This window comes from Corvus kubaryi, unplaced genomic scaffold (assembly GCF_017639235.1).
Source record: "Corvus kubaryi isolate FWS band 111438036 unplaced genomic scaffold, C.kubaryi_AGA036_p1.0 37308, whole genome shotgun sequence".
NCBI classification, from domain to species: Eukaryota; Metazoa; Chordata; class Aves; order Passeriformes; family Corvidae; genus Corvus; species Corvus kubaryi.
Window position 1 is genome coordinate 11,865,717 of NW_024581096.1, and position 22,870 is coordinate 11,888,586.

The following is a 22,870-nucleotide window of genomic DNA, read 5'->3' on the forward strand; positions in this document are numbered from 1 at the left end:
CCGCCGCAGAGCGGCCGCAGCCGCCGCCGGCAGCGCTGCGCCCGCCCCGGGGAGCGGCGCAGAGCCCGGGAGATGTTCTCCGCGTGGGGCTTCCCCTGCGGCCGCCTCCGCCTCGTCGGCCGGGCGGCTGCTCGCCGCTCCGCGCTACTCTGCCAGCGGGCGGCGGCTTCCCCCTCCCCGCCGTGGCTGCCGCTGCTCGGCGGCGCCCACCGGCGCCTACTCGCCCTCGGTGGGCTGAGCCCCTCCGCGGCGGCGGCGCCCGGGCGGGGGGTGGCGGGGGCCGCTCCGTGCGGATCGGGGGCGGCGGGGGGCGGGTTCCGGCCGTCGCGAGTGGCGGTGGTGGTGAAGACGACGCGGTACGAGTTCGAGCAGCAGCGGTACCGCTACGCCGGGCTCTCCGAGGAGGACCTCAAGCAGCTGGTGAGCGGCGGGAGGGGCCGGCGGTCCCGGCCACCGAGGGCGTTGCCGCCAGGGCTGCAGCGGGGGGGGGTCCCCAGGGTGATGCACGGCTCCGGCGAGGGATGGCCGGGGTGGTGCCCGGCTTCGGGGGGGTTCCCAGGGTGATGCCCGGCTCCTTGGGGCCGCCGGGCCGCTGTGTCCGAGTGTCCCCGGGGCTTGCCCGGGCCCTGGTGGGGCGGAGTCGGCGGCCGGGGAGGTGAGCGGAGTCGCGGCCGCTGTCCCCGCGCTCTGCCTCTGCTGCCGGAGGCTCTGCCCTCTCGCCGCGTCCCTCCCCGCGCCCCCGATCCCCCGATTCCGATGGAGCCACCGAGCAGCACCGCCTGGGAGAGGGGCATGAGCGGCGCCGCTGGTCCGCCCTTCATTCATCGCTTGCAGGCTGCCGAGAGATTTGTGTAGTAAGCGTGCTTGGGTTTTGCCCTCGCAGGGATTTCAGCAGCCCTCAGCAAACTGCGGGCTTTTTCTTTCAGTGTGTAGTATAAACATTGGAGAAGTACATGCCGAGGAAAGCTCAGTGTTGCGAACAATTCCCTCTAAGTCTTAGAGTGGACTGATTCGCATTTCCTCCGTTTTCTTGCCTCACATCCTCGCTTCATCCTTACGTATTTTCCTCCGTTCGGACAGCCAAATCTCTCTCAAATACGCTCTGCTTGTTACAGTTCTTAGAAAAGCCTTTTTCTTTAGTGTCTAAGAAACCTTTAAGGTAAAGGTCCATTAATGAAGGTATAGTAAGGAAAGCAAGCGTCTCTGAGAGTTGGTATGTGCACCCAGTGTCTTGTGTCTTCATCACCATCATGCTCAGTGACTTCACCCAGTTCTCCCTTTACCCTGTGGCTGTCTCCTTCCAGTGTTCATCTGCCACCGGTGGATTGAAGGGTGTACCTGAAGGAGTTACTTTGGCTGCCAGCAGTCTGTACAGTCCCTGTCACGAGCTCATATTATTATGCCTTTATTCTCAATAAGTCTATTACAGTAATTTGTCCACACATTAGTTTGTGTCTGTCAGGTCTTCAGTCTCTTACAACTGGAAGTATTTTAGGCCTCTGTTAGTTTGCAATGTTTGGATTAAACTTGTACATGTGCTTAACTTACATAGCAACGACAAATGGCTGCATAGCCATGCTGTGTAAAGAATTTGGATAAAGTGTACAGTATCTACAGCAATGTCTGTGTGCTTCAGTTGGTCATCTGCCTCCTATGGAATTCCTGTCCAGGCATTTTTTACACGTTTTGTATAGCTTTCTAGTCACAGTTCAGCAAGTTTAATGACAGTCTGTGTTGATTCTCATGTAGGTTCCTGTTGGCTGAGGTGTCCCTGTACTTCCTTTCATACGCTGGTGAGGGGAAAGAAGGGTCTCTCACAGCTCATCTGTAAGACTTTTTCTCACCATTTAGCTTCTCTTGACGAATCATTTCGTGTTGTTGGGTATAGAGGTTGTCCTCAGTGTGCAGCTAAACCCAGGAGAAGCAGTGTTTGGTTGCTTTTCCCTAACCGCTTGTGTACAAGCGGTGACTCAGTGAGCAGCATTGCACATCCTTAAGGTGCTCATGACTGAATGTAGTGGTAGATGCAGTTTCTTTTCTCATGTGAATGCATATTTTGCATGATTGGTAACCTGTATCACTCTGAATACGCATTTTTTAAAAAGTAACTGTGAACTCGGTGATTGTAATAGTTGCAGAAATGCCTCAGAGTCCTTTTGGAGAAACTTACAGGTACACAGTAATTCTTGGTATTTGTGACAATTCTAGAATTTCTGTTCTAGGACTGGTGCTTTTTTAAAATCTATCTTTCCCCTTAAAATAGTGCCTTGTGAGGAATTGCAGCAATAAAACTTGGTGTCGCCAGGTAGACAAAGCCCAACTTGCCTAACTATGTGTGTAGCAATATTGAGTTAAGCTCTCCCTGTATGGGTGGGAATACAAAGATTTGTGCAAGAACACATTTGAAAGGTCTTCCAGAATTCTGGTTTTGAAACAGAAAATAAGAGAGTGAAGAAATTATCCTTGCTGCCCATTTCTTACCATTTTGTAGCTAACCTGTAAAAACTTGTGTATTTGCATTCTGCTGTGACTCTGATCTCAGACCGTTTTTGCTCAGACTGAGTTAATGGCAGCCTCACTGAATATGTTATGTGAAGGTTCAGAAGACTCTTACCCTCTCTGGTGGGGACAGAGATCACTTTGTAGCAGAGTGATTGCTGCGAAGTGTCCTTCCCCCACAGTGCCACTGCGGGCAGCTTGGGAACACGATGCATTTTGCTTCCTGGTGCTAGCTGCGCTACATGCTGCCTGTGTCTCTGTTTCTCCTGGGGAGACTTGGGAAGCTGCTCCAAGGCAGCTGGTCTTAGAAATGAGCCCAGACACACTGTCTGTGGGTTTGCAGCTCAGTTGCATTGAAGGGCCACACAGAAGGCAGGGTGGGAGTTGAGTTTGTGTGAAAGCCTTGTTTTGGGATACAGGCAAAGAGTGAAAGCAAAAGAGCCCAGGAGAGGTTTGGCTGCCTTGGTGGTCAGAGCTACTGGCTGACCCAGATGTACTGGTGGTGAGGATTGTTACATTGCAGGGGCTCAGGTTTGGGTGATCCTGGAGGAGGCTTGTGGTGTGAGGGAGCCTATGCCAGAGGAGGAGTATGGTGCTGTCATCCTCTGTCACGGACCTTCAGATGTGCAGATGCTGGCTATCTGAAATACAGAAATTCATTTTCAAGGTAATGTTGGAGGCTTAGATTTGAGCAGCCATACCTGGGCTTGTTGCCTGCCAGTTGTGAGCAGAGGAGATGTTTGCAGGTTTCTAGAAGACAACTGATGTCTCTGCTTGGAAGCTTCAGATATCAGTAAAGTACAATTAATGAGAATTGTGGGCTTAAGCAGTTCTGCGTGATCACCAAGACAGGAGAGAAGTCCTTGAACGTAGCTGTTGCAATCAGTGTGTTTATATATTAAGACTGAATATGCAGTAAGTACCTTAATGCGGAAATGGTGGTGCCTTTAGGCACACATTCTAATGAGATGGGATTTGTTCCATATTTAAGGAGGCTGAAGATGAATCATTGGTATACACCAATATATAGAGATACATGATACAGATCGTAGCATATATCATATCTGTGATATACACAGTATAAATCACAGTATCCTCCAAGAAGCAGAATATCAGTAATGGAGGTGACTGGCTGACATTCCTAATAAGCCATGAAGGCCCTGGGCATCTGTAGCTTAAACCCTTCTGTGGCCTTTCTTTTGGACACCAAGTGAGTCGTATTATACAAACACTATGAAATGTTTCAAAGTCAAAGCTACAAGGTCACAATTCCAGAATTCTTTCTCTGTGCAAACAGAGATACGAAAGGTGAAGAAGCGCTCTAGACAGCAGAAGGGCAAAACATCTGGAGGAGAGATGGAGAGCAAGGGCAGATACTCTTTGGAGTGTCTAGTAGATCTGTGAAAGATGAAATCTTCCACTGGCTCTCTACATGCATGTTGTGCGTGCCTGCTCCAGGTTGTTGTTTTTACCTACCTTGTGGCAGATACTCTTACATGCTTATAAATAAATTGTTAAAATCTGTTCTTAACCATACATAAACACGTCTGACCATCATAATTAGTGTTCTAATTCTGACTTAGTCTGAAAAGTGTAATTAAGTGCTGTGTATGCCGTTGTACAGGGGAGGGTTTCAGAGTCTTTAGTTCAGAAGGGAGATTAGAGACCTATAAAAATGGATTCCTAATACCACAAAACAAAAATGTCCCAGAATGACCCAGCGATTTAAAAAAAAGTGTTACATCAGTAAATTTTGTGCTTCATATCATGCAAGAAATACTTTTCTTTGCCCTTATGAAATTTAAAGGGACTGTTGAGTTTCTAAAACTTGCAGTTGCCAACTTTAAGTTAGATGAAAAATAGTAATCTTTCTCCCAAGTCGATACAAACATTTTGCTTACCAGAAGTGGTAGCAATTTGCAGTTCTTCTGATGTGGTTTACTGGGATTAGCATCTAAATACGACTAGTTACAAAAATGCATGATCTGGTCAACTAATGCTGAAGGCTACTGCATGTTCTGTTTATTTCATTCTCAGTAAATCCATGCAGAAGAAGCTCTGCTGTTGTCCTTATGTAAACTAAGAGAATATAATACCCCAGTAATAGATAAAGCTAATTTCCTGACTTCTGGTTTTTGTTTTGTTTGATAGTGCAGATGTGATAAGCTGATGACTTCTCACAGCTGTAAGGGAAGATGAACAATTTACCTGTCCAAACAAATTTCATAAACAGTTCTAGTTATCTCTGAAAATGTCTTGTCATATGAAAAATTATGTTTGTCTTGGTCTTAATTGGAAGGAAGTTATTCAGTGTGGACTAGAATTGATATTCTGTTGTGGCTGGCTTTTGTGTCTTTATTTGCAGCAGGGAGGGAGAGCACAGGAGGTTGGGAACACTTTTTGGCTCTTTTGGACCACTGCAGCTAATTGCTAGGGGTGGTAATCTCAGCGATGTGACGTTCACACAGCGCAATGGAAACTTGTCTCTGGTTAGAGAAGAGGTAACCTGTTGTCAGGATATTGCCTCCCCTGAAAGAGGCTAGTGTGAATTCGCACAGGTGGTGCATGGTGCACCAACAACATCATGAGCAGGGCTGGTCAGGAAGGAAGGAAGAATTGTTACCCAGCAGGTAGGCGAGCTTCAGCTGGGGCTCCTATGCTGTGCCAAAAAAACCCCACAGAACTGTAGATGGGGTGTGTGTAGCAGAACACTACCTTCCCAACCTCCAGCTTCTACTCTGGATGTGTACAGCACCAGTTGTTGCTAGCCTGTGCATTAAAGTTTTCATGTCTCTTAGAAAATTTCCTCTTGTGGGAAATGTACTGTTTTACCCATAACTTGATAGGTGATGGATTTTTGTTTTTAATGACAGAAAAATTCTTTGCTATTTTTTACATTAAATGATGAAAGATACCATTTTAGTATCACTTTTAAATTATTTTTCCTAGGTACTAGTGTTACAGGCTTGTAACACTCATACCACCACCTGAAGATAGCCTTTTGGAAAATAGCCAAGTATTTTGGTCTTCGATTTCTGTTTTAGAGGACTGCACTTCAATACTGATGCTCGTGATCCTTTCAAGCACTTATTTAGAAAATGCCACTCAAATATTTTCAGAACACTGGGATTTTTGCAAGTGCAAAGAAGGTAGCAGAAGGAAAAAGTAATATGCAAACTTCAAAGTTCAACTGAATTCTAATTTTAAAATGAAGTCTGATAATTTAGCAGACAATTTTAAAAAAGTTGCTTTTCTGAAAATCAGTAAGTATTGGGGCATTTAACCCTGTGTCCTCTTGTGGATCTAGGTGTACAGGGTATATTTGAAGGTAGTATCTTTAAATAGAAACTTAATTAATGAATGAGGTGATACTGCAAAATTTTTCATTGTTCTGTTGAATTCAAACTACCCATCTCTTCTTACCTGGTAATGTGAATTTTTTCAGTGGATGTTCTTTTAGGGAGCACATAAAGTGTTTTAAAGCTGTTAAGACTGTACTATTCTGTATCTTATCCTGAAAAGAGGGAGAAATACTAACTCAGTTTAGTGAATTGAAGCATACAGAATTCAAGACACAGGTTATATTCCACTAGGATTTTATAAAGCTAAAGAAACTTTTTTTTGAGAAATAAAATTTTTGAGCTAATCCACTGGAAACTGAGATGGGTGTAAATGCTTTTCAAGTTATACAAGCATGGTGTGCATTTGTTTATCGTTACCTTTGAAATTTGATATACCTGCATCAGTGTTAAGTAACTTTACTTGCATCTGCTTTTTTAAAAAGTTCCTCATATGTTGTTGTTCCAAGAGGAATCTGGAAAATGATAGAAACAATTAAATGGTATGTAGTAATTATTTTTTCAGTAAGATTTGTTTTTCCAGTACACCATTCAAGAATACTCGGTCATTTATATCAAATAGAGCATTTCAGTGTAATTCACCTAAATTAAACTTCTGAGACTATATCACCAAGCATCTGATGCTGAATACAGCTGAAGAAGGCTGCTTCTAGGAAGTGACTTTAATACTGGTTTTAAGTACTTCATTAGTTGTGATTTACAACATCATGTTGTGCTGAATTAATGAGAATGTTTGAATTGCCTGGATTGCACAGGTTTTCTAGAAATCTGTTAGTGCAGTAAGCAGTTACCATTGTTTATAGTTAACAAAACAATTTGCTCTTCATTAGCTTTTGAATTGCAACTATTGTGTATTCTTCAGATGTGATTGAAATGACAATAGTGCTTTAATGTGGTGGATGAAGAATTAGAAAACAGTTTATGGCATTTTTACTTTTGTTCATGTATGCATCAAACTCTTGCCCTAAAGCAGCATTTCTGTAAACTTCAGAACATAATGTTGCCAGTGAAGTCAGCTAGTACTGAAGTAATGTTATACAAAATGCTACAGTATCTATACTTCACAGTCATTGGTGTACAGAAGGTACATTAGTCTACAGCAGCATTTGAAGGCCTGCCCTGACTGTGTAATGAAAGTGACGAGTCTAAATTACTGAAGAAAAAGTGAGGAAAATATAAGGAAAAAAATATTCCTAGCTAAAGCAGCCTACTGGACTTCTGCAGTATGAGGGGTGATGCAGCAAACTGGTAGAAACAAAGCAAGTAGCCAGGAACAATACTGGGAAAAATTCTGAGCAACTGACAGCAAGTTAGTAAATCAGTCAGTGGTGCTGGTCAGGTAAGTCCAGCCTTCTTGCTGTTCTTGTGTGGTAGGTACTGACTTACTGCATTGGTTAACCTAGCATATTTTTTTTAAAAGCAGGTTTAAAAGAGGCTTGTATAATATGTAATAATCCAGACTGGGAAGGGAGGAGGAACTTGATTTAATGCCATAACTTGCAACTCAACAGTAGTTTGTAATGGCAAACTTGATTCATGTTCAAGGCTTTATGGAAAACTTAAACCTGAGCCTTGATACTTCTCATCCTCAGTCAGAGTTTGTTTCAGGAACCTGCTTAGGTTTCTCTGCTACTTTAGTTAAAGCAAATACTCATTATCAAAGCCATCCTGTAAGCAATGCATTGCCTTTGTGGATTGGATTTTTTAGCTATTAAATTGTCAGAAGCCAGTGCATTTTAAGTTCACTCAGGACCTGCAGCTGCCCACTGAGACTGGTTTTAAGGTTCACTTTAGAGAAGGTTTCAGAGCACTTGTGCAAGTCTGAATGAGCTGGACTGCAGGTTCTTAAAGGTGTCCCAAAATGGGTTAATCCAGTGGTAGCAGTTGTTAGCAAAAGATTGAGTGTACTGGGTTTGTGTGGCCAGGTTTTGGTAGTGGGGAGGACTACAGGTGTGGCTTCTGTAAGAGGCTGCCAGAAGCTTCCCCCATGTCTGACAGCTGATGCTAGATGGATCCAAGATGGACCCTCAGTGACCCAGGTCAAGCCAATCAGAGGTGGTAGTGTCATCTCTGTGATAACATATTTAAGAGAGAAGAAATGTTACTGTGGAAATGTAATTGCTCTCAGAGAGGAGAAGAGTGTGAATGTATGAGAGGAATAGCTCTGCAGACACAAGGTCAGTGAAGGAGGAAGGACAGGAGGTGCTCCAGGTACCAGAGCAGAGATTCCCCTGCAGCCCCTGGTGAGGCAGCTGTGCCCCTGCAGCCCTTGGAGGTCCATGGGGGAATAGAGATTCACCTGCAGCCCTTGGAGGACCCCAAACTGGAGCAGGGGGATGCCATCAAAGGAGGCTGTGACCCCATGGGAAGCCTGTGCTGGAGCAGGCTCCTGGCAGGACCTGTGGCCCATGGAGGGAAGAGCCCACACTGGAGCAGGTTTGCTGGCAGGACTTGTGAGCCCACAAGGGGTGCACAGTGGAGCAGCCTTCCTGAGGGACTGTACCCTGTAGAGGGGCCTGTGCTGGAGCAGTTTGTGGAGAACTGCAGCCCATGGGAAAGACTCATGCTGGAGAGTCCTTAAAAAATTATCTCCCGTGGGAGAGCCCCCAGGCTGGGGCAGGGGAAGGGCTCCTCTACCTGAGCAGTGTCAGAAACAACTTAAGATGAACTGACTGTAACCCCCATGCCCGCGTCCGTGTTCTGCTGAGGGGGAGGAGGGAGAGCTGGGAAAAATGGAGGGATGGAGGGAAGGTGTTGTTAAGATTTGTTTTACTTCTCATTATCCTGCCCTGATTTTGATTCATAGTAAGTTCAGTTCATTTCCCCAAGCTGAGTGTTTAATCTCTGATGGTAACTGATCAGTGATCTCTCCCTGTCTTTATCTCAACTTGTGAACCTTTCCTTATATTTTCTCTTCCCTATCTCATTGTGAAGGGGTGTGATAGAGCAGCTTTGGTGGGCACCTGGCATCCAGTCAGGGTTGACATGTCACATTAAGCCAGTGACTTATCAAACAGTATTATTCAATAAGCCTGGGATTTTTCAGTAAATACTTAAATTTTTTTTTCTAATACTTAAGCTTTTTTTCTAATACTTAAGCTTTTTTTTTCTAAATGTCGTGGCAATACTGTCTTGAGTCTTTATCTGTAGCCAGACCATATGAGATCAGATGATGCATTTACTATTTCTAGTGCAAAAGCAATTAGGAGACCACATTTCCCCTTTTAAGAAGTCAAGCAGCTTCTGTGAAAGGAGGGATATTAAAGATCTCTCTCAGCCTGTCTTCACAGGAGAGGTTCTCCAGCCCTCTGATCACCCCTGTGGCCCTTCTGTGTACTCACTCCAGCAGGTCCCTGTCCTTCCTGTGCAGGGACCCCAGAGCTGGATGCAGTGCTTCAGGTGGGTCTCAGCAGAGCGGAGAATCCCCTCCCTCCCCTGCTGCCACCCAGACATTCTGGGTGCAGCCTGGGGTATCTTCCTGGGCTGTGAGCTCACATTGCTGAGCCATGTCCAGCTGTTCATTCACCAACACCTTCCAGTCCTTCTCCATAGCTGCTCTCTATCCCTTCGTCCCACAGCCCAATATTGATAGTGGGACTTGCCCCCAGCCCAGGTGCAGCACTGTGCATTTGGCCTTGCTCAATTTTATGAGGTTTATACAGACCCACCTCTCAAACCTGTCAAGGTCCCATGACTGACACCTTCACCCTCCAGTGTATCAACTGCACCACACGTCTTGGTGTTGCCAGCAAACTTGATGTCATTGCTGTGAATACAGCAATTGGAGCTCACAAATGATACTTGTTTTCTACTATACATCGAGGGTAGGTGTGCTGTCCTGTACTTACCATGAAAGTTAGTGCCCTGTCCAAACCTGGGTATCTGTTGTGTACAACCATCTAATTCAGCTCTCTCATCAATTCCAGCTGATGGCTGGTAGAAACACCATTCAGAGTTGTGGTTCAAGCTTGCTGTGCCTACCCTAGCAGACCCTTTTGTCTGGGATACTTGAAACGTGTCTCCAAGTTACAGATATCTATTGGGCAAGTTCTGCTATGGCTAGCTGCTCAGTTTATTTATCTATTTTGTTGTCAGTCTTTTATTATCTAAGATTCAGAAGCTGAACCATGCTTTAATCCTGTGTACTTATATGTGGATTATTTTTACATCGTGAAATAGAAAAGCTCAAATATGTCATTTGAGCTCCTTAGAAATCCGAAAGTTTAGTGTGTGCCTGACCTGTGAGGAAAATTGCATTTGTTTTTAGCATGACAGATTGAGCTTTACCTTAACTAGTAGTTAACACCAGAACATAGGATAATTACTTGCATATAGATTGACAGACTTTGGTAATTAAGTAAGTTTTGAGTCAAAGTCAAGTTCTGTCAGGAAAGCTAAGACATGTTTATGGCTTGAAGCATGTCCTATATTCAAAACTGTTTCTAGTTCAAAACTTAATGTATTGAGGAAAATATTTTTTCTATAAGCCTGTCAAAATCTCAGGTTTTTTTTAAACAGAACAAAGCTGAACACTAACTTTGGCTATACTTGGGACATGTGGTTAAATCTCAAGAGACAATTTCTGAAAGTACAGGACTTAAGTGCTGTACTCTTCTTAGAAACAGATTGTTATATCTATAGCGCTCAGAGTATTTTTGACTTTAGCTTAAAATTCATATTTTTTGTATTCAGCTGTTGCTCCCTAAATCCATTTGTATTGTATGGTGGTTCTTTCTGTAGAAGTTGGGTAGACTGGAAAGCAGTGATCTGCTCTTGTTTTCCAGATGGGGTGCATGTGTGGGCAAGTTCATTGTGGAAATTTGAGAGAGTAATTGTTTCTAGATCTATGCTTTTTGTTGTTGTTAGCTTCCCCCCTGTGCCCCCTTTCTCATCAGATATTTAGTTTAACTCCTGAATGAACAGCAGTTATAAAACAAGTGACTGATACACCGAGGCATTAACTCCCCCCTGGTGCAGTGGCAGTTTAAGGCTGCATGAAGGTTAGTGCTGTAAATTCAGGATAAGCCCAGTAATGAGAATATATATGTATTCATAGAAGGCCAAAGTGCATCTGAAAAGTTTCATTTAGTCTTACTGGACAAGTCCAGGGGAGGGTCACAAAGATGTTCATGGAGCTGGAGCACCTCTTCTGTGAGGACAAGACAGTTTGAGCTGTTCAGCCTCGAGAAGAGAAGGCTCTGAGGAGAGCTTATAGCGCCTGAAGGGGCTCCACAAGAAAGCTCAAGAAGGACCTTTTATGAGTCCCTCTGAGTGTATTGGTGGATGAATGGAATGGCTTTAAGTTGAAAGAGGGGATATGGTTTAGCTGTTAGGAAGAAATCATTTACTGTGAAGGTGGTGAAGCTCTGGCAAAGGTTGCCCAGAGAACTTGTGAATGCACCATCCCTCAAAGTGTCCAAGTCCAGATTGGATAGAACTCTGGGCAGCCTGGTCTAGTGGAAGGTGTCCAGAATAGGGTGGCTGTAGCTGGATGATCTTTAAGGTCCCTTCAAACCAGATCATTTTGTGATTCTACTAGGATGAGATGCAGAAGGTGCTCAGTTGACAGATTCACTCCAGACAATATCCATATTGCTGTATTGAGAGAACATACTCTTTTATCCTAATGCTTAGATTAGCAATGCCATAGGACTCAGCTGTCGCTTTCTTTTTCCCATTGTCTAAATCAAGGGTCATAATCCACATATGTAGACAACATTGGGTACTCTGATGTTGCTGGGCTTCATCTTGCTTCTGTATTTGTGTCTAGAAGCCATGTCCTTGTTGTGCAGCAGTGTTCCTGCAGGGCCAACATTACTAAAGGACAGCAGATCCACAGTTTAAACCAAATGAGGTGGGACTTGCCAGAGGTGCAGGCTGAGACTACAGAAGGAAGGCAGTCAAGCAAAAGTTCCTTGCTTAAGTGGTTATTAGAGGAGCTTTGTGAAAAATTATCCTTTCTTTCAAGAAGGATCAGGCCAGAATATTCAAGAGCTATTCTTAGATATTTGATTTAGATCTTTTCTCCTTCAGTCTAAGGGAAAAATAGCTCCATTCACAGGAAGTATTCTACTCCCCTGAGTATGCTTTTCACCACAAGCTCTTCTGGAAGTCTACTTTGCATTGCATTTCTGCTGTGAGGTTTAAGACTACTACTGAAGTTGTGCCCGAATGTATTTTTGTCCAATTTGTCTTTGTTTTCATATGCTAATGCACTTTTTGATAGAATAGCTCTTGTATATATATTCATGCATTTTGCATGGTAATGAGGTCAGATTACTAGGCCTACTTGTAAATCAGAGCTTCCTCCAAAGGAAGAAGAGCTTGAAAGTTGTCTTCATGCAGAGTTTAATACCTCTGTGCCTTTTTGAGGAGTCAGTTGACAAAACCCAAACCTGGCATAGGTTTGGGGGCCTGTCTGATGATTGGGCTCAGGACCCAGGCTGTCCTTTTGTTGTCTGTACGTCCCAAGTTCCTTCAAGGCTCTTAAGGAGGTAGTCATGCACACAGCAATTGGACTGCCTGATCTTTGCCTTCATCTCTTTTAAAGTAAAAAGCAGGTGGTAGTCTCGGTTTGGTCTTACACTTTATCCTAAGTGCAAAACTCTTTCCAGCAGCAGCATTTGTCATAGTTTTCATGTGGCAGTCAGGTGCTGGATATGAGGCAGGAGCAGAGGCAGTGAAATACGAGTGTATCTGTCTGAACATTGGGAGACACTTTTTCACTTTGAGGATGACTGGGCACTGACACAGTTTGTCCAGAGATGTGGTAGGGACTCCATCTGTGAAGATCTTCTAAAGCCATCTGGATGTGGTACTGGACAGGTGGCTTCAGGTGGCCCTGCCTGAGCTTGGGGTTGGACCAGAGGACTTCCAGAGGTCCATTCTAGCTCAACCACTCTGTGATTCTGTGGCCTCTGACCACAAGGACTGTGAGCACTTCTCTGGTTCTTTGGAGTAGTTGAGTGAGAGCAGCTGATGATTAGCATTCCTGTTGGATAATACTTGACTGCGGTTAGGCTCAGTCAGGCTTCCCCTTTGTGTGTTCTTAGATGAATGAACTTGCGAGTTATTAATCTCTGAACTAGAGAGATGAGGCTGGAGATGAACAGACTGTTGTAGTCTCTGGAGCCTTCTGCAAATCAGGACAATTTGTTAATTCCCTAGACGTAGCACAGCCATTTAAACTCAAGGCCCTAACTTTTCATTTTTCTTGTTGTTTAGTAATACTTGCTTTCTTGTTCTAGAGCTAAATTCAAAGAGGAGATCTACACATTCAATGCCTGTTCTAGAGTGCTGCTGAAAAGGTTCATCCAGTTGTCAGAATACTGATAGTTTATTTGCTGAATGACCCCTTCTGTTTTCTGAAGCTGTTGATGAAATAATTTAACTCAGCTGTGGCAAATGGAAGTTACAGAACAGACTCTGTTCTGTAGCAAGGGCACTACCCATACCTCTCCTTCCTGGTGATGCCAGGGAAATGTTAGCTGTAGGCTCACCACTGATGTTGGTGGCTCAAAAACCTGCAAATGATCATGCAGAGAATTATTACATTCTTATTGTTCTGAGATAAAAGCTCTCTTCCACCAAGTTGAAAGATAGCGTGCTGACAAATTAGCCAAATAAATGAAGTACATAAAATTGTAATGTGGAGTTTGTGGTTTCTATTTTCTGTGGAAACAGCAGCCTGGAAAATGTGTGCTGCTGCAGCAGTCTGCTGGTCAGGTGCTTGTTTCATTTCCAGTGGATATTTCTAGAGGAACCCTGATTTTAGTAACAGTTAGTGTTTTTTGGAAATTGTTTGGTTGTGGATTTCTTGTTCTTATTGTAAAGAAAGATCAATTTATGCTTTGAATGTGCAATTGAAAATTCTGCTAGCAAAGTAGACCTGGGGTGCTCAGCGGCAGATATCTGAGGGAGGCAAGTACCTCCTTCTTCCCTTTCTACCTTTTCCTTTCCCATCCAAATGGATCATGAGAGGCTGACAGCAGACCCAGCAATGGGCAGTGCTGTAACTAGCATAGCCCTGTGTACTCTTTCCCTCCTCAAAGCCCACAGGGGCACTGTTCAAGTTCCCAGTGCAACACCATGGACTCTGCACGACTAAGAGGGGTCCAGGGTGCACAGCATTGTAGCTCAGGAGTAGAAACAAAAGATTTAAGTGTGTGAGGCAGTTAATGGGGCAAAACACCCTGTACCCCAGTAAACCAATGCGAGCAAGCTTTGTAAAAATAACCTTCAATAATTGTCTGGATGTTTCCTGATCATCCACATGCCTGTGTCTGTGTGTGATCCTGCATAGCTGGCAGGCAGCTACTCCCACTGTCTGCTTTTAGTGCCTTGATGCATCCAGACACCCTGTCTGTTGGAAGTGGTTTCCTGATCCCAGCTATAAGATGACTGAAGATTTTGTTCCTGCAAGTTGCTTGCCAGTTGTAAACACACTGAGTGGAACAGCCATGCTGTTCCAGAGCAGCCAAGTACATACTTTTCTGTAACTTCTTCGGTGCTCAGTCTGTCTTACGTGCTTAGCTCATGGTTGGATTTCTTGACGTGAATGGGTGTCAGATGCATAAAGATTGCATTTCCTGGGTATTGGATTGTGGTTGACTTCAGTCATATCCCAACAGTGCTCTTCCCTTCTCTCAGGAGTTGTGTAGTATGTGAGTCTATAAAAATGGGATTAGATGAGGCTGTCTGGCACAACTTTCTCTTGGAATGGTATAAAACATTGAACTTGAATAAATTGCTGGAAGTGCCTGTTTAGAGCTTCTGGCACAGATGAATTCCTCTACACAAACTCTAGGAGTTCTGTTTCTCTGCTGATAAATTGGTTTTAACTGTTCAGGGAAAAGGAAGCAGTGACAGTGTAATTGTAGGTTAATTCAGGCTAGAAGGAGCATGAGGATCCTGCTGCTCAAAGCAGGATCACTTTCACTATGAATGTATTTATAGACTTCTTTTGCTTAACATCCTTTGCACCCTCTTTCTTTCACTTTCTTTATCTCCATGCACACACATATTTGGCAGTATCAGCCCCAGATGAGGGCCCCCCTTGCTAAATAAGATAAAGAACAAATGGTGACTGAATTACTCGCACCAAAACTTGTTGAAAGACTAATCTGCAGTCAGTAGTCTCACCTGCCTGCTCGTAAGAGTCTATCTGTATAAACTGCAAAATATTTCCATGGTCTGAAGATTGTGTTGAGATTAAATATTCAAATTCTCCAGTTTCCAGGAGAGATGAGACTAGAATGCACCTGCACAGTTTGTCTTGTTATTGTTTGTTACCAACTTGTTTAAAAAATGTGGCATATAATCCAGGGAATGATATCAAAGGTAGTAGGTAAATTGTCCTTAAGCTTTTTTTTGATGCAGAGAAAATGTCACCTTTGTTAGCACCTGGCAGTCTTCCATTTTAGCTCAAATACAATTTGAAGGGTAATGCTGTAGGCATTTCAGGCTCTGTTTTCTTAATTGTCATTCCTGTTGCTTTTTCTGTTCTCTGTCTTCTCTACAGCACAACCTTGAGCTTTTAGCACATGGCAGAAGCACAGTTAGTGTAACTTTATGTACAGTTTAAATCAGTTGGCAGATTCAGGAGGAGCAAAATGTTGGAAGTTGCATGGAAGTTAATGTAGTATGCTTGTTTGCATATTTGTGTAGTCTGTGATTATTGACTGTTGTGGCCATGTGATTCATTTAATGAATTAGTCAATATAAGCTGACTGCTATGTATATAGAGATGTAATTAATGGAGTGCTTATAAAAACGGATCTCTGCTGAGAGAAAAGACATACTTTTTTATAGCTTGTATTTGCACTGCTCAAGAGCACTTACTGTAGTGATGAATTGTTACAGTGGGGATACTGCAACACGTGTATCAGACAATGAGGCCCATGGAAAAGAATATATATATGGACTGATTCTTGATAGATGTTTCAGAGATGTTTATTTCTCCAGCCACACGGCCGGGGCTCTGCCGAGGAACTGAGGCAATGACAGGACCCGAGGGTCCTTGCCTGCGCAGGGGAACACAAAACAACCAATGGGGAACGAGGCTGAGCAGGGGCAGGGAAACACCGTGCCTCCCCCCAGGGCCCCTCTCCCAGGGCTACATGGCAGGGGGAGGAGACCCCAGCAATTAACTTCTACAAAAACCATTTGTGTTTTACAGCTTGCCTTGAAGGGATCTAACTATGCTGGTCTGCTGGAACGGCATCGCATTCACACAAAAAATGTGGAGCATGTTGTAGACAGCTTACGGTAAGAATGTATGGCTATTGAGGATTTCAGACACAGTGCAAATATCCATGGATTGTGTGAAACAAAAGGAAGCCTTGTTACCAGCACCAATAAAACAGGAGTACTGAAAAGAGAGTGATGCAGTTGAACAGGCATTCCTGAAAGAACCATCATGTGAACTGGCTCAGTTCAGTTGACTAATATGCTTTATTATCATCTTGAAAATAAATGAGAAAGTTGTACGGGATTTGTGTGTCAAGTGTTTGTAAGCCAAATAGGAGTGTCATTACTCCTTAGCTGCATGACAGCTTTTTGGAAGGCTGTGACAAAGAACAGTACAGGACAGAATTCAGACTTTTTCTGAACTTTACAGGAACGAGAGGATAGAAGTTCGTCTTGTTAAGCGTCGAGAATATAATGAAGAGACAGTTCGGTGGGCAGATGCTGTTATATCAGCAGGAGGTATGACTTTATTGGAGGAAAGTATTTGCTTCAGTATGTTTTCATAGATACGTTTCTCAAAAATAACTTTGCAGTTGTGAAGCAATTGGAAGTATGCACGTTCTGAAAACAAATTGCTAATCTAATTGTCAGAAAATCTGACAAAATGCAGTGGTTGTGACCATCTTGTACTACCTCTAGTATCTAAAATTGAAGCCCATGGAAATGAGTCCCAGTACATGGCCACTAGAAAAGTTTGGCATGTGTGAAACAGTATAAACTGTGGAATTTACTGTAGTTTTCAACTAAAGAGGATAAAATGCTTGATGTCGTGATTTTATGTAGCCCTAAAAAACTACTCGTTTTTTGGGATATGAGGTGTAGAGCAATGTACTACCTCACGGTCCCCTTGCTCAAACTGTCTTTCTTGCTTTCACACTTAATCCAGTGACTGGCGTATCAAGTTGGATGGTACAGGTAAAAGTCTGCAACTTCTGAGCATCTTGTGCCACTGATAAGTGTTTTTCAGATGAACAACAGAGCAACTAACCTGACTGTTTATTTTTAATATTGGATTGCAGCTGTTCATTCAGTGGGTTTTTTTGGGATATGCTGCAAATACAGCATTGTGTTGCTGGGCTCACTCATCTGTGGCAAATAGGCTTGACCACAGCTTTCTCTCTTCCCACTAGTCGAGTTTGCCCTTAGGTACTGGTCACTGTGAAGGATGGGTAGAAAGGCTTATGTATATATTTCTGAAGCATTCTAATACACTCTTGTAGATTTCAAAGAACTTCTCTAAAGTGCCAGTTTGTCTGTGGCAAAATTTTTTATGGTTGAGGGAAGCAGCTGGGAAGTGATACATGATCTGAGGTTTTCAGAGCTTATGTCTTCGTGCTTTTCAGAGCTTATATCTTTGTGCAAAGAGTGGGTGAGGTTATAGTTGTCTTCTGTTTAACAGACAGGGAAAAATACCGATATCTGGAGAAGCCAGTACATTTAAAGATTTCTACTTCCAAGATTTCTACATACCTAAGACTTCTTTTCCAAGTATCCCTATTTGGGGCCAAATAAGACCTTTAAATTGCCTTCTAGGAGGGCAGCTGGGGTGAAGCTGAAGTCATTGTTTTTATGTGATTCACAGTAACATTTGGTTTTGTTTCCTGTCTCCTGTGGCTTTGTTTAGCAGTACTTTCTAAATTTACTTTTGTTAAAGAATTTCTCTTACCTGCTGGTAAAAGTACAGAAATTTCCATAAATCTCTTTTAAAGCTTGCTTCTGCCACATTCAATTGCCTGGGCATGTATAGCTATCAGATAAGTTGTACTTCTTCCAGTTATGTTTGCCATCTTGAATTCAGTTGTCACTACTCCTATTTGAAAGGTGTCAGTAGTTTTGTCTCATTGTATTTTTGTCCAGCTTGCCTGATTTGTTGTTAATATAAAAGCACATAATGATAATGCTGGAGTACATTCTGGTACTAGAATGTGAAGTGAAACTAACTTTTGGTCTGTCTTTTCTGTAGGTGATGGTACGATGTTGTTGGCAGCCAGTAAGGTCTTCGATAAATTTAAACCAGTCATTGGCATAAATACTGATCCTGAAAGGTAAAAACATACTTGGGAAAGCAAAGCTTTATTTAATATTAGGCACACTGTGCATCTGTTTCCATGGTACATGAGGCATACCTGTAGCATTTGGCAGCATAAATGTCTGTTTTGGTGGGTTGTAGATACCAAGGCAACCTGTTGTTTTTTCAGAAAAGTTTCCACAACAAGTTATCCTGTCTCATCTGAGAGCACATTTAGTATTGGGTAAGCATAACTGTTACACTGCCATAACTGTTCTCACACCAGTGTAACAGCACTTGCAGCTAGCTAAGTTGAATTACTAACCAGAAATTTGAGGCTAGGGATGGCAGTATAGAACTTAGACAGGAAGCAGGACTTCATAAAAGCAGCTAAGTGTGGTGCCTGAACACACAGAAACATAATTTCTTTGTGAAGAGGGTGGATCCAGTAGAGCCTCAGATGAAGTTTGCTGTGGTTTCTTCGTGTAAACCATGTGATACCTCAGAAAACACAGTCTCCTGAGCCAATTGTTGGCACTTAGTTGTCCTATTATAAACTCTGCACAAGCTGCACCCACCTGCCCATATCAATCTTACAGCTCAGTGGATGCAGTGTGTTAGTACTGCCTGGTTGGTATAACCTTCAAATGGATGGCAGATGAAACTCCGAATTCACAAGGCTCTGCCTGCTGAGAAGTCTACATTTAGATTTCTGCTTTTGATACTGACAGTTTATTCCCACTACATAAAGTGGTCGTCAAAAGGTTTAATTCCTTTCATACCTTACTTTTCTTCCAAAACTTTTCAAATGCTCTGAGTAGCTATTCTGTATTATCAAGCCTGACTAGCAGGGTTCAAATAACAAGTACCTTTAAATTGTCACATATTACTCAAGGAAGGGAGCAGTGTTTAGTCTTCTGGTTTTGACATGAGATTCTTTTCATCTTAGGCATGTTGCTTAGCTGTTTGTGTTGCTAACTTGTTTGTAAATGGAGGAAATTTTCTCACCTGCCAGGTTTATTAAGCTCAAATAGCTTTCCAAGAATGGTGACAGGAACTATATTAGTATTTACGTATTCCTGCAGGATTACTAGCTGAACAGACAGTTTTTAGGGGAAGTGTGGGAGAAATATCCTGTCTCAGACCCACAGACTTCAGGAGCTGAAAGCAGTGTATGGTTGCTGATGTGCTACTGTGCAAGAATAGTACAGATTCATAAAGGTCTCAAAAGTCTAGCATAGCTAGATGTAACACAAAGGGAGACCTACTTTGTTTTGTTTTGTTTTCCAAAGGTACCAAATCTGAACAGTAATACTGTCACTTTCATTGTCATTTTTTGCTACCAGATCAGAGGGTCACTTGTGCTTGCCTGTGAGATATACACATTCATTTCCTGAAGCTCTACAGAAGCTTTATCGTGGTGAGTTCAGGTAGGATTCACTGATCTTTGGTTTTCAAAAACATAGAGGGATTGGAAAACACCTAATCATGTGCAATTCCTAAGGACCAGGTGCAGCTTAGTAAAATCTTAATGGCTCAGATTGTGAATTCTCTGTAGATGTTTAAAATGTTGAAAAATGAGTTTGTGGTCAAGAGTGAGATTGGAATACAAATGATAAAACTAGTTCCAGCAAAAAATCTTCTGGTATGACCTGCAGTAATAGATTTTCACTTCTGATTTAGTAAATTGACAAATAAGGAACTGCATCCTTGTAAGGAGTATATTGGTTTGCATATTTTTTAGGATTCAAAAACATACAATACATAAGAATAGAAGCTAGTGAAACACATTCAGTTAGGAAATGGTCAGTGTGTTGCTTGTGGGGTTTTGGTGATTGAGATAAAGTGGCTTAAATTTAGTTAACAGATTAGTGTAAGGCAGAACTTCTCTTCATGCTGAATATAGCTTGATGTTTTCAGTACCAGATATTCTTAAATAGAACAATCTTACTTGATTTAAAAAGAAGCAAGCTGACTTTTAAAGGACAGACTAGGGAAGAGTTTTTAATAACTACTTAAAAAGGGACATTGTTCTGTGTATATAATAACTTTCCAGAATACTTTTATGATGGCAAACCATCAAACAGAAATCAGTCACTCATGTGAAAGTATATAGCAATTGATTTTTGTTTATACTTCTAGCATATTAAATTTGTAGCTTGAAATGTAGCTGTATTTGTGCCATAGAAAAGTTCTGAAATGAGATGAGTACAGTTGCCAGGATAAATAACTGAAGGAGTTTCAATATGTTGAAAAATATGTTGCTAAAAGAACAGGAACTTTCCACTCACGTACTCTAAGATTTAGAAAACAGAAACTTTTTAGTCTCCATCATTCTAAGTTGCTTAAATAAAGCTCTCAGTGTTTATGCAGATAAACTCCCTTGACATTTGGCAGTTTTGATGTTTTGCTGGAAACAAAATTATATTTTTGTTGCTGGAACTCCTGTTATTGCTCATTATGGAGCTGAAACCTCACCAGAGTGAAACAGAAAGGATTTCCCTAATTGTTTTTCTGAAATAATAGAAACTTTATTCTTAAGCAAGGACACAAGCAGGTGTTTGATTTGACAGTTCTTAGTTTTGTTTGGCCCTAAGCAAACTTCGAAATAGGTGAGTAACTGAATCCTTGTCTGGAAGGGCTTCTGGTGTTTCTTTTCTTGGTGGTCAGTGGTGTAGTAGGTTCTCTGAATAGGGGTATAATAGAGGTACAGTCCCATTTTCTAATTTTGTAGGGAATGTGACATGTTCTAGCCATGAACACTGTAAGGAGGCTAGTATAGTGATACTCACTGCATGCTTTCTGCATGACTACCTAAAATCGTATTTGGAATTTAAGGGCAGATAGGTTGTGTAAATGAGGCTCTATAAAGATGACAATGAGGAAAAACTAGCAGTGTAGTCATATAAAGCATAAGTCTCATGTAATTTCAGGAAAAACTGGTTACTGTCACATGGATATCAACAGTATGAACAGGGAAAAGATGTGCTTGTAACACTCACTTGTGATTTGCTTTCTTAGTCAAAACTATTGCTATTTTGTTTTATGACATCTCTTAGGTTGTAAGAGGAAAAAGGAATTGATTAGGGAAAAGTATAAAAATCCGAGTGTTGTAACATGGCTTTTATATCCTTCTCTTGCTTCAAATGAATTCCTCTTTAACACCCTAAATTCCTAGGCCAGGAGCATTTGTTAAAATGAGAGGCTACTTGGGGCCTTATTTATAAACGGATGCATAGAGCTGCTTTTCTGGACAAATACAAACAAAAGATTTTAAAAGTATGGCACGTACTGCTGTATAAATTCTTGAGAGCTCTTTATTCTCAAAGCATTGCATCAGTCATTCATTCACAAGTTAGGGTCACATGCCTAAAAAGGAGAGTTGTTACATACAATTTTATAGACTACTTGTGGCCTGTGTCCTCTTATTTTGCACATTTTACACATGCAAGAAACATTAGGTAGCAAATTCGTAAGTGTGAAGAGTTGACTATTTAGTACAATTAACTTTTTAAATTTAGAAGTCATAGTGGAAACTCTAAAACTTGAAATATGACTTTGAATATATTTAGCTTCTGATCTTAAGATGTTCTGCTTTGAAAGTGAAGACTTTCAGATCCTATTTAATTTTGTAATTAATATTTCAGCTGCTCATATGGGCTTCTTTCTCCTCTCTTAGGTGGCAGTGGCGGCAAAGAATCCGACTGTATCTTGAAGGAACTGGAATTAACACAACCCCTGTGGATTTACATGAACAGCAGCTAAGCCAAGAGCAACATAGCAGGGCTCACATAAATGAAAGATTCCAGGATCAAAGTAGGTTAAAATCTGACAAGATTGGAATCACTTTGTGATGATAACTTGGAATAGAAGATAAAGATTTGTGAAAGTTTCAGTATTTGAAATACCTTCTGTCAAAGTACCTGATCTTAGTACTGTACTACTATCAAAGTACTGTAACTACTTGAGTATGTGTGTGTATGTGTGTACACATGCTAACTTTTAAGTTAGGTTAATTCAGAGTTGTAAAAGCTGGTCTTGGGCTACCAGCAAGCAAAGAAGACATTGGAAGTGAGAATCTGTAGGTAATTCTTGAACACTTTCACCTTTTTTCTTTATGGTGCGTTGAAGATGCATGGTTCTGTGCCTAACCTGTGTCCAGTACTGCATTTGCTCACTAAGAAGTCCTTGTCAACATGAACAGTTTGTTAATCCACTTTAACTACCTTGTGGTATGACGTCTAATTCTCTGAACTTCCTCAGAAATGTCTGTTAAGTCACTGCCGGTGAGTTTAACTTGGCTGGAAGAGTGACTGACAGAAGAGGAGACTTCATTCTGCCTGGCTGCCCATGACTTTTCAGGGAAAGCAGTGTCTGAACTTAAGTGTCATTGCTGACCTTGGTTTAAATGTTTATTGTCTCCAGTAAAGGACAGTGACTGATCACAGAGTAAATCAGTGAAAAAATAAGTTTGAAGAAAATGGAGCATGAGGTCTAGAAAACAAACCCAGGCAGCAGAATCTGTCCTCCAATAAATTGTGAGCATTTTTTTAAAATTTTGTATTTTTAATCCATGATTCAAAACTCTTATTTTCGATATCTGCAGGGTCTGATATTTCTGGTCCACATCTTTTACCAGTGAGAGCACTCAATGAAGTCTTCATTGGGGAATCTCTTTCATCCAGGTGTGTTTTAATTGTTGTTTCAGCAAGGCACAATTGACTTAATTTCTTGTTATGACATTGCAATAGACAGT

At 42.1% G+C, this 22,870-nt stretch overlaps 1 protein-coding gene across 2 annotated transcripts in view; it reads left to right on the top strand.

Annotated features, from left to right (window-relative positions):
• The first annotated feature begins 10 nt into the window (after positions 1-10).
• NADK2 (NAD kinase 2, mitochondrial) overlaps positions 11-22,870 on the top strand; it is a 32,579-nt gene continuing 9,719 nt past the window's right edge. Inside the window, exons 1-7 of one of the 2 annotated variants that reach the window (XM_042028490.1) lie at positions 11-420; positions 16,036-16,124; positions 16,477-16,565; positions 18,070-18,151; positions 19,461-19,544; positions 21,794-21,930; positions 22,721-22,799. In XM_042028490.1, the coding sequence (XP_041884424.1) occupies positions 73-420; positions 16,036-16,124; positions 16,477-16,565; positions 18,070-18,151; positions 19,461-19,544; positions 21,794-21,930; positions 22,721-22,799 (908 nt within the window). In that variant the 5' untranslated portion in view covers positions 11-72. The remainder of the gene's footprint in view (positions 421-16,035; positions 16,125-16,476; positions 16,566-18,069; positions 18,152-19,460; positions 19,545-21,793; positions 21,931-22,720; positions 22,800-22,870) is intronic. The other variant, XM_042028489.1, reaches the window with a different exon arrangement.